Raw genomic sequence first — 16,200 nt, forward strand, 5'->3', positions numbered from 1 at the left:
CTCTTGGAAACAAAGAGGCCTCGTCTGGGAGGTCTGTGGTAGTTTTTGGTGCTGTTCCCACCATCCCAGTGCTGTGAGAAGCAGCTATAACCTTGAAGGGATATTAGATGTTATTTGAACAGCTTATTTTTCCATATTTCTCTTCTGTGATTACAGAGAAGTGAATGGAATCCACTTTTATTTTCAGTGACTATTTGCTGCCACTAAGATAGTTACAATACTTTTGCCTCCTTATAAGTTCCTTTGGTTTGTGTTCAGGTACACAAATGTATTCAATACTTGAAATTTACATTAAAAGCTGATTTGTGTAAGCACAGCCGTGTCTTCCTGATAGCTCCTAAAATAAAATTGCAGTCTCATACCTCGTAATTTTAAAATCTTTTCCAACAACCTTTGTGCTATTAAGCCACTTAAATATTGTAAAGGATTCTATATAAAGTCAGTGTTAACGATTGCAATATACCTTTTGATTTTCATGCACAAACATCTGACACGTTCTTTTAAGAAGAAATAAAACCCAAGTTAGCTTGCAGTTCCAAGTTGCAGTGAGAAAACTCCACATTTAGCCTTCTGCTCCTATTATGTTAAGGCTGGGACTCATCTCCAAACAAACGTATGATTGAGATGATGTTTTGCAATAACATCCTGTGTTTTGGTGGCGCATCACTCTTCGGTGACATTCTGAGGGGGCATTGTATTAGCACATGATATTTTCCCCAGTTAATTGATATCCCAGGTTTGTCCAGAAGAAAATCTACAGCTCCCCCAAACATGCTTGACAAGTTATTATATTTACTTTAGTCAAAACCCGTGTGTGCAATATCCCTCTTGGAGGTGGTCTATTATTGGAGTCCCATATGCTTTTTGTTTGGGAAGAAAGCAGTCACTGTGTCATTCTGTTACATGGAGTATTCTTTTTCAGGGATGTTGTTCCCTTGGGGACCATATCAGGCCAGAGTTCTTTAGTCTAATAAGTCCTTTGTAACCCTCATTGTAGAAAAGTTCGGGGAGGGAAGCAAGAGTTAAACAGAAAATGTAATTCAAGCAACCATATTAAGCCACATGTGGGAAAACATGACTCTTAATATTGGATTAAAAAAAGGTATTTGTTGCACAAAGCACTGTGATGCCAAAATTTTCAGGGTGTTTCAGCTTAAATGAAGGCTATTGTGATGCCAGAAACTCATAACATTTTTAACATTTACTTTAGTTTCTGAATATGAATAATCTAAAAAATACTACGTAGGGTTGCATGTTCACAAATTTTTGTATTTAAAAGGAAGTGATTCCTACAGAAGTCCTACATGCTGAAATTTAAGCTTTGTTTCTTGGGTGACTTTTCCCATCGGTAAAGTGGCATTTTAACTCAGATGACATTGAATATACAATAGCGCTGTGTACGTGTAGTTTTTCCCTCAGTAATACAAACCAGGAATGTACATACTCATCAGAATTATGAAATTCTATTGTTGTAATTTATCATTAGTTGTAACCAGAATTTCTTAAATGAATGTGCAAAATGCATAAAAGCCTTTTATTCACATATGCCTGACAAAAAAAAGGCTTATTTCATTTTTACATGATAACTCTTACATATTAAAGTCATAAAACACGTGCTTAATATGTTTCTTATTTTTGATAATAAAACCTCTTTTTGGAATGTGAACATTTTACAGTAAAATTTTTGGCACTGTAGTATTGTGAGACTCTTTTTGATTTTTTAACAGCAAATGGTTTCACAGCAACGCATTCTAATTCACGAAGATTCCATGAACCTGCTAAGTCTTTATACCTCTCCTTCTTTGCCTAACATTACCCTGGGACTCCCGGCAGTGTCGTCCCAGCTCAACGTAAGTCATCGTACAGCTTTGGCCTAAGCCAGCCCAGGCTCTGTTTGCAGAGAGGAAATCCCTTTCTTTCCCTTCTTTTATTCAACGGTCCTTCAAAGAGTTCCTGAAAGATGCATGTTATGAAAAATCTGTGCATGGATTTCTAATGTTTTGGGCCCAAGTGAACCTTTAATTCCATTTTGCCCCAAACTTTTTGAAGTTCCCTCATCTTTAGATTTCAGAAAAACGTGGTGGAGTCAGCTTCTCTTTGACTGTTCGCTGCATTGTGCAAAGATGTTCTGTTTAATTTCAAGTCCTAGATTCATACTCATTCACAGGCTCGCATACAAAAATTGTAGTTAACTTTTGTATAAAGGCTTACAGCTTTTTTTTTTTTTTTTTTTTTTTTTTTTTTTTTTTTTTTATAAAAAGAACTCTCCAGATAGATGATGTTAGTAACCCTGCACAGCCAGGGTGAAATCACATTTCACATTTTCACAGAAGAAGCTGAATACTGGGGAGCTTAAAAGCCCCAGAATCACAGAGGCCAGTGAGTAGCAGGCCTGGTGTCCCACCCAGGTTGGTGCTGAGTGGTGCTGCTTCCAGTACACAGCAGCAAATGTTTATGGAATTTATCTTGCGAAAGGATTGTATTTTGGGACTTCAAGTTGCTGACTCCAGTGCTAAAGAATCCATATCTGGAAATACCCTCAAAGAACAATATCAAACCATTCCCAGGAGGTTCAGAGTGAATCAGTCAGTTTAAAAGCCCTGACAAGTGAAATAGGTAGTATCTTTTGGAGCTAATTGTTCTACTAGTAGAAGGTTGCAATAATTATTGTATGCCTGTTCCCTAAAATAACATCTCTTTTATTTGTTATGAAGACTTGTGAGCCTTATGCAGGGTAATTAATCTCTGACATGTAAGTAAATTAAATTGCACACATACAGAGGCCGTGGGATATGTTGGGTTTATAGAATTTATTCCAACCCTTGTCCCCAGTTTGGTCAGTCTTTTTTTTTTTTTTTTTTTTTTTTTTTTTTTTTTTTTTTTTTTTTTTTTTTAATTTGTTTTGAAAGGCAGAGTTGCAGAGAGAGAGAGAGGAAGAGAGAGAGAGAGAGAGGTCTTCCATCTGCTGGTTCACCCTCCAAATAGCCGCAATGGCTGGAGTTGTCTTGATCTGATTCCAAGAGCTAGGAGCTTCTTCCGGTTCTCCCACGCGGGTACAGGGACCCAAGGACTTGGGCTTCTTCTACTGGTTTCCCAGGCCATAGCAGAGAGCTGGATCAGAAGTGGAGCACCTGGGACTCCAACCAGCGCCCATTTGGGATGCCAGCACTGCAGGCGGCAGCTTTACTCACTGTGCCACAGTGCCGGCCCCCCAGTTTGGTCAGTCTTTACCAGCAAGTCCAGTATGTCTAATTGATAAGTATGTTCAATGCATAGGATAAAAGCATTATTACAGATATATTATCATATCTAGTCTTTTTAAAATAGTATAATGTTCCCTCCTGTGATATTGGGTCTTATACTAATGAGGAGAAAACAAAATTTGAATTTTGTTTTATATCTGGAGATTAAAGAATAAAGACCTAAAAATCATGAATTCCCCTAGGCCCTTCTAATTACACACGAAACATTTGTAACTAATTGCTTTTAGTGAAAAGGAAAAAGAAAGAATTAAGAATAAAACTAAAATATATATTCATGGGTCATATTTTTAATTCTTCATGTGTTAAAAACTACATTTCCCTCTCTTCCTCTTTTTCCCATCATTTCTAACAAAAAGCAAATTCTAACCCAAACACTCCTCAGGACACGTGAAGAGGCATTTTAATTCCTCCACTTTGGCATGTTTGAAGTCACTTCTCCTTGGTAACTCATACATGCACCATGTTTCATGTGGTCAGGGAAAATTTTTTCCCAAAGGACCAGGCACTAAAGCCAGACCATTTAATGTTTCGATGGTAATACAATTTGGTACCATTGGATGAATAAACCAGTGTGGTTTGGATTAGAGTTGCATTTTTTCTCTGCTTCCATTTTGGTGTGGATAAGGCCATCACAATTAATTTTTCAAGCTTAGCCTTGCTTTGGCAAAAGGACCTCCACTATTCCGTCTCCCTCCTGAATAGTGGGAACATTAACAACAACAACAAAAAAAGGCCGGGACAAGGAATCATTGTGAAATTAAACCTTGCATTGACTTGCTCTGTGACTCAGACAAATCGTTTACCTCTTTGTCCTTCAATTTCTCCGTCACTGAAAAAATTGCTTTGCTTCCCTGGTGCACAGCAATTTTGAAAGATGAAACATGAGTTTTGAAAGGAAACATGCCTCATAATTTGGAGGTATTAGACTTCTGCTTTTGTAATACCAAAATGACCACCATTCATTAAATTCTTTGAATAGGATAATTTATTATTGCTATTGATGATATAATTATTATTGCCTTATTACTGTGTTATCATACATTTCAAGTTCTTAATAGCGTTTTTATTTGATATCTAATTTCACTCATAGTTTACATTATTGTACAAATGTATCTGGAGTGTCATATTCAATATTTGGAGATTTGGGGATCTGTTATGAGTTACTATAAAATACATGTTGAAGTCAAAGTCCTGCATATTTTGTCCTCTTTTCATTGAGTTAATTTAAGAATTTCATCTTAAAAATTAGATATTAGAAACTTAGAGTTCTGTGAACCTCTTAGCATGTCTGAAAGAGTGAATTGTTCCTTTTTAGTGAAACTCCAGAGCTACAGATGATCTTATCTGCAGCTCTTGAAGCCCTGAGAAATCTGTGGTCAAGTTATTTGAAAAAATTTCCTTTTGCTTAAGCAATGTATTTTCAATTACTTTAGAAAGCAACATCCCACTTCTTAAATCTGAAACGAGCCTTTTTTAAATGGATACATAGAAATCATGTAAATTTATGGTTTAGAGCCTGATGTTCTGATGTATATGTATGTTGGGGAATGGCTTACTCGGGACAATTTGCATATATAGTACTTGATATGATTTATTTCTCTTTTGTGGAGAGAACACTTAAAATCGACTCTCTGTGCAGTTTCTAAAGGTACATTATATTACTATTAATAATAGTCATCATGTTGCCCAATTGTTCTTCGGTGTGACAGGAATTTTGTATCCAGCATCATTTTTTATATTTACCTAAGAAGCTAAATTGTCTCCAGTGCTCATCCAGTTGGCTTTTAAGTACTGCTGTACTTAAAAGTAAGGCTTTTTGTACTGTTGTCCCAGTTCAGCCAGTGGATAAAATGGGGGGTTTTATTTCGAGAAATTACAGCATAAGAACCTCGCCTGATGATGTGGAGCCCTAAGGACCCTCGTGGATGAACGTCTTTCTTATTTCTTGACACAGGCTTCAAATTCACTCAAAGAGAAGCAGAAGTGCGAGACGCAGACACTGAGGCCGGGTGTGGCGCTGCCTGGGCAGTATGGGGCCAGCATGGCAGCATCTTCCAGCCATCCTCACGCGGCCGCGTTGGAAGGAAAACCAAACAGCAGCCACCAAGCTCTCCTGCAGCATTTGTTACTGAAAGAACAAATGCGACAGCAAAAGCTTCTCGTGACTGGTAATTACCAATGGCCCCGCAGGCAGGTCCTCTTCGATCCAGTGGATAAGGGTGGATAGATAGCGCTTTGCAGGGCCCCCCCTGGCAACAGGAGCTGCGGGAAATTGCCCATGTGCATGCTGCCAGCTCCATGGAGTGGGCTGGAGTGGGGTGCTCACCCATGCCTACCAGGCTGCGCCACTGGCGAGTCATGTGGTCAGGGAGACCTGTCCAGTGCACCCTAGCCTTCTCTGGATGCTTGCCCGGTGTTGTCCTCACACCCCCATCTAATTTATCCCCTGCATCTGTTTTCAGTGCCTTGATGTTCTCCTCTTAAAATGATATACATGTAATTGCACATATTCACACACACACACACACACACAGAAATATGTATGTATTTTTTATTCAGGTGGCGTTGCCTTACACCCTCAGTCTCCCTTGGCAACAAAAGAGAGAATTTCACCTGGCATCAGAGGTTCCCACAAACTGCCCCGGCACAGACCGCTGAATCGAACCCAGTCGGCACCTTTGCCACAGAGCACGCTGGCCCAGCTGGTCATTCAGCAACAGCACCAGCAGTTCCTGGAGAAGCAGAAGCAGTACCAGCAGCAGATCCACATGAACAAAGTAAGCCTCCCCACCGTGTCAGAGTGTCGTGAGCACAGGTTTGGCATTGGGGGTCCCTTCCCTGATAGGTCGCATCAGAAGGGAGCTTTGGTGTCAATCATCCAGGCTCTCCTGTCTGGGCTCAAGGCCACCATTGCAGCATGCGCGTTTTCACCACCATTACATCCGTGGGCCATGTGTAGCAAAACTGAGATTATGGATTAGCAAGTTCTTTTAGGACTGAATACCTGTTTGATTGATTGTTTGATAACTCATTTTTGAAAGGCTGAAAACCAGAGAAACAATTAGAGAGCCTGCAAACACTTGTTCAGTTTCCAAACGCTGGAAATGTGCTGGACATTTGGGGCCAGAGTCAGGAGCTGGGAACCCAATTTTGGTCTCCCATGTGAGTAGCAGGAACACAACTACTTGAGCTATTCCCAAGATCTGCATTGGTGGGAAACTGGATTTTGGACCAGAATTGGTATCAAACTCAGATACTCTGATGTAGGACATGGGGTGTCTTAGCAGGTGCCCTTAATGGTTAGGCCAGACACCTATGCTCCGCATACCCATTTTAGTCCATAAGCTCACATAAGCAATTGTGTTTGGAGTTTCCTCCTTTAGGATTGTGGAAAGCCTCAAGGCAAAGTTAAATGTGATGCCTGGACATGTCACAGAGTTTGTACAGGTGATGCCAGGTAGGACAGAGTTAGCCCGCAGGGTATTTCTCAGCAGTGTGTATGTTATGGTCATTTCTTAATATGCCCCACTTCATTTGTATAAACGTTTGAAGCAATTTCTTGGAAACTCACGATCATTTCTTTCTGGCAGCCGTATTTCGGCTGACGTGCACAGGGAATGTCTGTATCACACCATGTTCTTAGGAGACCTCCTGCTGAGGCAACCACAGAGACACAGTGACTACCGCACAATGCTATCACCCAGACCAGCAAAGCATTTTCTGTGAATATGTAAGCAAGATGACATTCAGGAGCTGGATCTGGGCAGCTGGGCTCCTAGTCTGTGCTGCGATGGGCTCACACTTACTGGAATTTTCTTGTTCCTGGGAAATAGTGAGATCTGAGTAGTGAGATCCTTCCCCCTCTCCTTGGTACCACACTGCTCACCAGCATGTTTCAGAGGCCTGCTATTGAGAAACCACACCCTGTTTGCTGATGAATAGCTAACACTTGGCTTATATTAAATACTCTATTGCACTGTGATATTAAAAGCAAACTAAACAAAATAAACGCACGCGGGCAACAGGCTAATCCTCTTTGGCATGTGCTGGCCTTATTGCAACTATTGTTGGAGTTCCTCTTCTTATCTTTGATCCCCGCCTTTACAAGAGCAGAGCAGTGAGGGGGTCGTGGACTGAAGACCATACCACTCAACAGAAATTCTTCCAGCCAGCCCTTTGGTGTTCCCTGAGGGTGGGTGTGTGCGAGTGTGGGCTTGCGGTGTTAGGCCCAGGGTTACTGCTGTCCCTTCCACCTTCTTTCACGAGGACTTTTAGGCTCTCTCTGATCCTTGCCCATGTAACTGCTGCAGCATTTCTCTTACTGTATCAGATTATCACCTATCAAATCAATCTCACTGGGAGAAAACCAAATTCCTTGTCTGCCCAATGGCATAATACTTGTTGATGTGAGTGATTCTGCGTGTGTTTGCTGCATTATTATAGAATTGAAATTGTCCGTTCCTTTTTCTTTTGTAGTCTCTCGGGACAATTTAAAATTACTAGGAATTCTTATAATGTTACCCAGTGTCCAGTGTGAGAAATTTATATGGGAGCAGAGGTTAGGAATCCTACTTTTCACCTGATAATACTTTATCTGGAATTAGGTTTATTTATAAAATTAGTGTTCAGTTGTAAATATGGTTTCCTGGCTGTCTTGGTTCTATTTTCTAGGAACATGTGGATATGTATATTTATTTGTGAATAAATTACGTAAATTGGTCCTTCAAAACTCACAGTCTACAAATTATTTTTACAAATACCCTTAAGAATATTTTCAGATACAGCTTTTCCGTGACCTGCCCTGGCCACTGTTTCAAACCCAGACGGCATCCTAATATCAGGATCTTTCCCTTTAGTATCACACTCCAGATTTTGACAGGCGGATGCTAAGCCCAGTCCTGTGGATAAAAATAAGATGAAAAGCAGGCATTTGCATTTTAGCAATGAGAAAAGCAAATCTTATCAGAAACCTTTTTCCCATGTGGAGCTGATTCCTTGGAATCTGTTAAGAATTCTTCCCAAAATTAGAAACAAACCTATACTTTTAGGTACATGTTTGTACAGTGGTTTGATTATTAAATCTTGTCTTAATTAGGCAAAATGAAGACCAGAAAACTTCAAAGTCCAAAGCTGATCTTTCTATGTTAACCCCTCTCAGCTTGGGTGTTTAGATTACTCACACAGGTCGCCACTTGGCTTTTCTCCAAGTATGTATTCCATATGTTTAATCAAATTGGCATATGCATGTTGGGTATTGTCCAGATTTTGAAAATATTTTACCTGCCCCCAATTGTCTACGAGAGCAGAGAAGAATCTTATTAAAGAAAAGACTGAACTTGTGGCCTGTTCTGCTCCGTTCACGTCAAGGAGTGAATCTGCTACTGTTCACCCTGTGTGTGAGGTGGTGAGGACTTTGACTTCCCACTGGATCAGGGCCATAACTTAGTTGCCAAAAGCTACCAAGTTTCTGTGTAATAATATATTTATGTGTACTCTATCTAACCACTTAGGATACCCATTAGTTAGAAATGACCACGGAAGCTCTATGTCATTTTCTCCTATTACCAGTCATGAACCTTTATTAAATCCATTGAGACGGCAGCCAAATAGTTGACATCATACAAACGTGGCCCTTACTCTTTAGACACTTACCCAGGAAGTAAAGGAACGTGTGAAGGTGGCAGGCATGCAAATAGCACATTTTAAAAGTCTTTTCCTTCCATTCCCCAACTTTTGAAGTGATTTTTTTAAGGAGTTTAAAGGAGGCAAAACATGAAGTGAAAACAGAAAAAAATAAGTAGATGTGGTAGGTTTATCTCTAAACCTGCGTGAGATTAGCTTCCTGTTTGACATTTGAAATGATACGTCTGAATTGCTAATAAACTTTGGGAGAAATAGAAGTGAACCTATATTTATATTTTTAGAAGTACAGCTGATACAATGATTGATTTGTTAAATTTTGAATAATTTCTCATATTGTGCCCTTATTTTAATATATTTATAAAACCAGCAATTCCTGTCTACTATAAATATACAATATACTGTTAAACATATACAATATAAAATATATAATATAGTGTTAAACATACCAAGTAATTTATCTGCCTGCTACCTTATATTTAATGATATTTACATGAGAATTGTGTGTGTCCTAAGATTATTTGCCTCTTAAAATTATGGTGAAAGCCCTTGAGGGCGTAGCAGAAATATCCCTGGGTTGGATTTACACAATATTTTTATTGTTATATCTGCTGGTAAGTAATGGAGAAAGTTAGAAAAGGAAGTGCTAACCTAGAGAGGAAACCCTGTCAGAATGATTTATCTCTGCTCCTGAGTGTGAATATTCTATTTTGAGAAGTTTAATCACAAGAAAATCATGTGTTACACCATTTGTTTCTTTGTGGGTTTTTTTTTTTTTTTTGAGAGATTTAAAAAATTCAGAAATGAACCATTAGTTTCTGTTGCCAATCTATGGTTTGTTTGTCCTATGCTGACTTGGGTTTTCATAGCCTTTTAAAAAAATCATGAGTTTCTTTATACCAGCATCCAAAGAAGGATGTTGCTTTTGCCAGTATATTTTGTTTTTCCTGTTGGAAGAAAAAAGAGTTTCTAAAATAGAATTTTTCCCCAAATACAAAATAGCAAACAAAAAATAATAGGGTATTGGTAATTTTCTCCTGAGCCCATTTCAAGTTTAAATATTAATGTCATTTTTTTCCTCATAAAATAAAAGTGTGATTGCTTAAAACTAAACACACCACAGTTACTTTGACATATTGATGGTTTTAAACCACTGCCTCAAATATAAACAGGCAAACCCCAGATCTGCGACTATTTTTTAATGATACAAAGCATTTTCAGCCATTTTTGTTGTAAGAAACTTTTATGTAGGTCTCTGCTTCCCATATCCGCTGGACAACATTATTCTTTGAATTATTTCTGTGGTGTAGTATTAATAGAGTAGCATGGATTTGCACCCAACAGTTTCTGTTTAATGAAAATTTCAATCTTTTCTAATATTTCTTCTACCAGATCCTTATGAGCACATATCATAAGAAAATTCCTTCTTTGTTTATGACTTATATGACTGGTACACTGATGTGTGCAACAAATCATTATTGAACCCTTACTTTGCACAGACACTGTTTTAGGAAGCAGGAAGACAATACTCAGTGTCCCCGTGGAGTTTATAGCATGGGCAGCAGAGGACTGAACCATTTGTGTCAGCAGCAGTGCAGTGCTGTTGAGTGTTTTGACAAAGGACACAAGGAAGGATGTTGATTTCTATGAAGAAAGAAGAGTTGAGACTTATTTGGTTACTTCTCTGTGTTATCATGCCCTCAATATATCTTTACATATTCTCTCTCTCTCCCTTTTTTTCTCTCTCTCTCCCTTTCCCTATACATCCTCCCTCTCTCTCTGCTTCTTTGTAATATGTTTTATGATAAATATCTTATGCATTCCTATGACTGGATGTCAGCCAACACTTCTTTAAAAACTCACATAAATCATGAGATGATATCTCATATATGTCACAGTTTGGTCTAGATATAAGTATTTATTATATATTTATTACTGTGAAACTTAGGCATTTTGACACGAGTGCTATTTCATCATAATAAAAAATATATCTAAGACAAGACGAGTAAATGGGAGGTCAAGCAGATGTCCTGTGTTTTTGGTAAAACAGGTAGTTGCTATGTCCAGGCCAGTGAGACCTGGATGTCATTACACTCAAACACTGGATCTGAGTAAAGAGGGAGCTTCCATTTGCTTTTCAGAAGAGAATTTTTATCCTTCATCTCTGTAGTTTCTCTTTTAGTCCTTTCTTTTGATGTAATTCTCTAACATTAATGTTATATAAACACCATGACCACTCATGATTTCATGGTCATCTCCTGTGCCCAAGCATGCTTCCCCAGCCACTCATGAGTGTGTTCTTTCATGCCCGTGGTCCCATGCAAACACAGTTCTGAGTGTGAATGAGTGTGTGTATACATGTTTGCTTTGTAATGTGTCCCTGAGCATAGTTCTATTATAGAACCATTTTGTGTACTATTGAAATAAGAATCATGCATTTTTGTCATAGGGGGCTAGTTTAAAGAGCAATTCTATTCTATAAGCATATATATTCTAAAATATTTACATTTTTTGAAGTCATATTTCATACTCTGAACAGCAAACACACTTAAAGACAGCTCTACCCATAGCTTGCATGTGAGCAGATTACAGCTTTCCGTATAGGAGGTAAGGACCTTGTGCCAAGCTTCCTATTTCTCCCAGTGCACCTCTGTTCCCCTTGTTTGATGTCCTGTGCATCTCCCCAGCATCCTCAACAAAAGGCACCGTGAGGATGCCTACCTTGACATTGAAGTATCACCAGCTTCCCCTTAGAAACAGGACTTACAGTCTGGATTCCATACCCATCATTTTTTACTCATGTTTTTGCTTCAGGAAAGTATGTTTTATGGGACGTAAGTAGGTTGAGCAAGGTGACAAGGCTAGCAGTTGCAAGAGCTGGGATTCTTTCAGGGGTTATGTGATATAAAAGTCTGTCCTTTGCTACTTGTGCTTATGATTTCAGTTTTGTTTTCATCATCAAGCAGAAGACAAGCTTTTCCTAATTCTTGTGTGTGTGTGTGTGTTTTTTTTTTTTTTTTTTTTTAACCCCCGAGTATAGAACTCAGTATTAAAAGCCAGGAAAATAAGCAACTATATCAAAAGGAAAGGTATCTGTGTTGTGTGTGTGTGTGTGTGTGTGTATTGGCTTGGATTTTCAAGAATAAAGAAATCCCTTTTCTCAGTCGCGCTTCCCAACTTTCCATGCATTGCTCCCCGTGTAGTTACTTACTTGGCAGTCTTCGTGTGTGGACACAGAGCTGGGACATTCAGATATCCCATTTTAGGCGCAGGGTGAATGCAACACAGAGCCAACAGCAGCCAAGCCACGTTTCATTCTTGCATTTTGTCACGTTGCCATGTTTTCAGTCGGGACAAACATCTTCTGTCTCTCAGGAGTTCTGAGCATGCTGAAGCTGGAAGTCAACTGGCTTCATCAGGTTCAACTGAAATGCAAATGTTGGCATCCCATCTCATGGGTGGTTGGAAAACGCCTTGTTTTAAGTTTTTGAAAAATGGATGAATAGAAACTTGAACTGGGCTTTCATTTAGCAAAGTAGGCATTACTGTTGTCAGGTTTAATTTCTCTCCATCCATTTGACAGCTTGTTTCCATGCAGAGTCTTTTAATCAGCAATTTAGGATTACATTTTGCCCGCTAGATGGGTACTGTGTTCAAAAACCTTTGCAAGCATTGAAAGGCAGCCTTAATTTTCTAATAGTAAAAAGCCTCCTGGATTATTTATCTATCTCTAGAGGTTTATAGAAGAGAATTGACCTTGTCCTTAAATAGATGCTGTTTTGACATGGCGAGCCCAGTGTAAACAAATTCTCGTAGGCACGTAGTGGGCTTCCAGAAATCCATGGATGCTACAGGACCAGCTTACATCACCACAGAACATTTATATAGAAGCATTTCACTGTATGAGCATAATTACAAGTTGATGATTTATAACCTACAGAAAATGGCTTGTTGCTTTGTTATTAGATGTGTTGAAATCCTGTGTTTGGAAAAGAAACTAAATGACTATTTCAGTATATTAATGTGTTACATTCATAAACATTCCCAGTGCTGCTTTCATAATGCAAAGACGACGTAGGGAAGGGACCTCATCCTTTCCTCTTCACTGCACTGCTAATCTAGTCAGAGGGACTTTTATCAAATGAGGACAGCAATGGTTGAACATGACTATGAGGCAAGAAAAACAGGAGAAAGAAAAATACCCGGGGAATTAAACCCTGTCAGTAGGTGACATTGTTTCCAGGAGGTTCAAATGGAGAGGGAAGCGAAATAATTTGGTTGTTTGCCAACCTTGACAAATAGTTTCATTTGATAGAAAGAAACAACTGAGTCTTGCTAAGGAATTTTTAATACAGCTAAATGATTTGGGGTCAGAAAAATCGTCAGTGTGTAGCAGTCTCTGTGATGGATTTTAGTAACTTGAAAGTTGCCTATCTTTGTGCCTCTTTGCCCCGTATCTTTCTGCTCTTTCTCTAAATACCTAACGAAATTGGAGAGACGACATTGATCCTGAAGTAGCTGATTTAAAGAATCCCTACTCCTTCAGACTGATTGCTATACCTTAATTGTACAGTTACTCTATTAACTGAATTATATCAACCAGCTAAAAAACAAACAAACAAGACAACTTCTACAGAATCAACTTTTCGCATGGAGTAGTTGATGATTTTCCATGAAGATTTATCTATTAGCTATAACTTGATGATACACAATGAAAAAGCAAGTGAAGAACTGTTCTTCTGTTCTTTCCCTTGAGTGGTACATGAATGTGCAGAGTAGAAATTCTAATCTAAGATGCTTCTATATAATGCTTCTAATTCATATGACTTTAAAAATTTGGAATGCTCAATATAGCCTTTTAAAGAGACATTTCTGAAGTCTTGCACAAATTTTTTTAAGGTTTGCAACTTTGGTTTAAGTATTCAACTTTTTGGTCCAGTAATCTTTCACGGGCAAATTTTCATAGTGAGGATTTCCTGAGAGGATGTCTCTGAGGGTGCTTTTTAATCATGGGGAAAACATCTAAAATCCAACACAGTATTTATACCCTTATTTACCACTATAGCTCTGTTTTCCTTATTCTGCTAATAAGAATAGCATTTCCCACTTGTCTCTATATTGCATTGTAAACCAAACCACCCCATTTTGTTCCAGGTTTCTTATGTGTGTCTGAATCCATCATGAAACAGATTTTGCTTTCTCTTTAGAACAATATTACAGTTACTATTGCATTTTATATTGGCATATAAATTACACACAACAACACCAATGCTTTTTCTGTAGCTTACAGTGAATTTGATAGCTGCCGATTGTCCTACGATTGCACAGTCAGGACACAGAACAATTCTCTCCACTTCCAAATTCCCCTGGTGCCGCTCCTTGGCACTCAATTTCCCTCCTAACCCCAGCTTCTGGCAAAGTGGTTGAATTTCTGACCAAGAAGGAAGCATAAATCACAAGTGTGGGCGATGGTGTACTTTAAGAGCACACAGACATCAGACCTAAATTATCTAAAGCATAGAATGTTCAAACAAGAGGAACGCAAAGGATTATTCTCAGAGACCTGGAAGTATAGGACTAAACTCATTCTGTAGATCTACTGTCTTTGGCCTATGTGGTATCTTTAAAAGTGTCAGAATTATTGGTCTAAAATAGAAAGGTTTCCAGCAAAAAAAAAAAAAAAAAAAAAATCTGGATTTCCAGCATTCTTTGAAAAATTGAAAAGTCTGGCCACACCAGGCCCATGTTTCAATGTGATTATTGTCTGCTGGGATTTACTGCTGGGCACTTATTGTATTTGCATATATTTGGTGAGGGAAGAGGCAGAGAGACATAGAGAGAGCTCCCATGAGCTGATTCACCCTCTCACCCCTGCCCTACCCCAGCTAAAAGCCCACAGTGGCCAGTATTGAGCCAGGTCAGTGCCGAGAGCTAAGAACTCACAGCAAGGGCCCAAGTAGGATAGGGGTAACTTACCTGGGATTTTAACTACTAGGCTGAACACCTGACCCTTGATCCCTTGTTTTAAGTGGGACATTCACTGCTGTCCAATTTATTAAAGCAGTGGATGGATCAAGAGGGAGAAACAGAGATACTTATGAGTCGAGTGATTGGAAGATCATTGATTTTGTAAGCTTGTCTCTTCTGGGACACACACCACAACCTTCAAGGGTTAGCAGATAAAACTAAGGATGTAATTCCTCACTTTCCCTCTGTTTTCTGCTCTTGAAAAGTGGAGAAAGAAAACCAAAATAAACATAAAGATTATCAGGGAAAATATCCCATTATGTAATCTAAAAGGACATAAATTGACAGTGTTGTAAAAGTGGGAAAGACAACCGCTCATTGCTGTACTAATAAACTCAGAATTCTGATTTTATTCTGTTGCTGAAGATTTTATGCTCTGAAAGGACCAATCTTCCTGTTTCCACTTTTGCCTGCCTAAATCCAATTTTGTATCACAGCCAGAAGGATCGTTTAGAAATGCAAATCAAATTGTGGATTGGTATTGCTTGAAACTCTCCAGTCGCTCCTAGTCGTGTGGAGGATAAAATCCAAATGTCTCTGCACAGCCTACAAGGTTGTTATGATGCAGCTCTTGCCCTTGTCCTGATCTTCTCTGACCTCAGCTCCTACTGCCTCCCCCTACTCTCTGAGCTCCAGCCATGCCAGCCTCCTCTCTTGCTTTGGGGAATGTCAATCTCTAGGAGTTGTGCTAACAGAATTTCTGTATAGGATGCTCCACCTCCAGGTCTTTTCATGATTCGATCATGTTTCTGAGGTCTTTCTTTTTTATTTATTTATTTATTTATTTATTTATTTATTTTTTTATTTTTGACAGGCAGAGTGGACATTGAGAGAGAGAGACAGAGAGAGAAAGGTCTTCCTTTGCCGTTGGTTCACCCTCCAATGGCCGCCGCTGCAGCCGGCGCACCGCGCTGATCCGATGGCAGGAGCCAGGAGCCAGGTGCTTTTCCTGGTCTTCCATGGGGTGCAGGGCCCAAGCACCTGGGCCATCCTCCACTGCACTCCCTGGCCATAGCAGAGAGCTGGCCTGGAAGAGGGGCAACCGGGACAGAATCTGGCGCCCCGACCGGGACTAGAACCCGGTGTGCCGGCGCTGCAAGGTGGAGGATTAGCCTATTGAGCCACGGCGCCGGCCTTTTTTTTTTTTTTTTTTTAAGAATTATTTTATTTCTTTGAAAGACAGAGTTACAGAGAGAGGTAGAACCAGAGAGAGAGAAGTCTTCCGTTCCGCTGGTTCACACCCCAAATGACCGCAACGGCCAGAGCTGAG

General features: G+C 39.4%; 1 protein-coding gene across 47 annotated transcripts in view; it reads left to right on the plus strand.

The window, feature by feature from the left end:
• The window catches only part of HDAC9 (histone deacetylase 9), a 1,002,499-nt gene that overhangs the window by 627,222 nt on the left and 359,077 nt on the right, over positions 1-16,200 (plus strand). For 37 of the 47 annotated variants that reach the window (XR_011383068.1, XR_011383069.1, XM_051853225.2 and 34 more), the window contains 3 exons: positions 1,728-1,850; positions 5,218-5,431; positions 5,823-6,040. Coding sequence is in view for 45 of the 47 variants with exons in the window: in XM_051853225.2 (XP_051709185.2) it covers positions 1,728-1,850; positions 5,218-5,431; positions 5,823-6,040 (555 nt within the window). In the remaining 2 variants the exon portion in view is untranslated. The remainder of the gene's footprint in view (positions 1-1,727; positions 1,851-5,217; positions 5,432-5,822; positions 6,041-16,200) is intronic. The other 10 variants (XM_070059608.1, XM_070059617.1, XM_051853227.2 and 7 more) reach the window with 1 other exon arrangement.

This window comes from Oryctolagus cuniculus, chromosome 16, assembly GCF_964237555.1.
Source record: "Oryctolagus cuniculus chromosome 16, mOryCun1.1, whole genome shotgun sequence".
In the NCBI taxonomy this organism is placed as follows: domain Eukaryota; kingdom Metazoa; phylum Chordata; class Mammalia; order Lagomorpha; family Leporidae; genus Oryctolagus; species Oryctolagus cuniculus.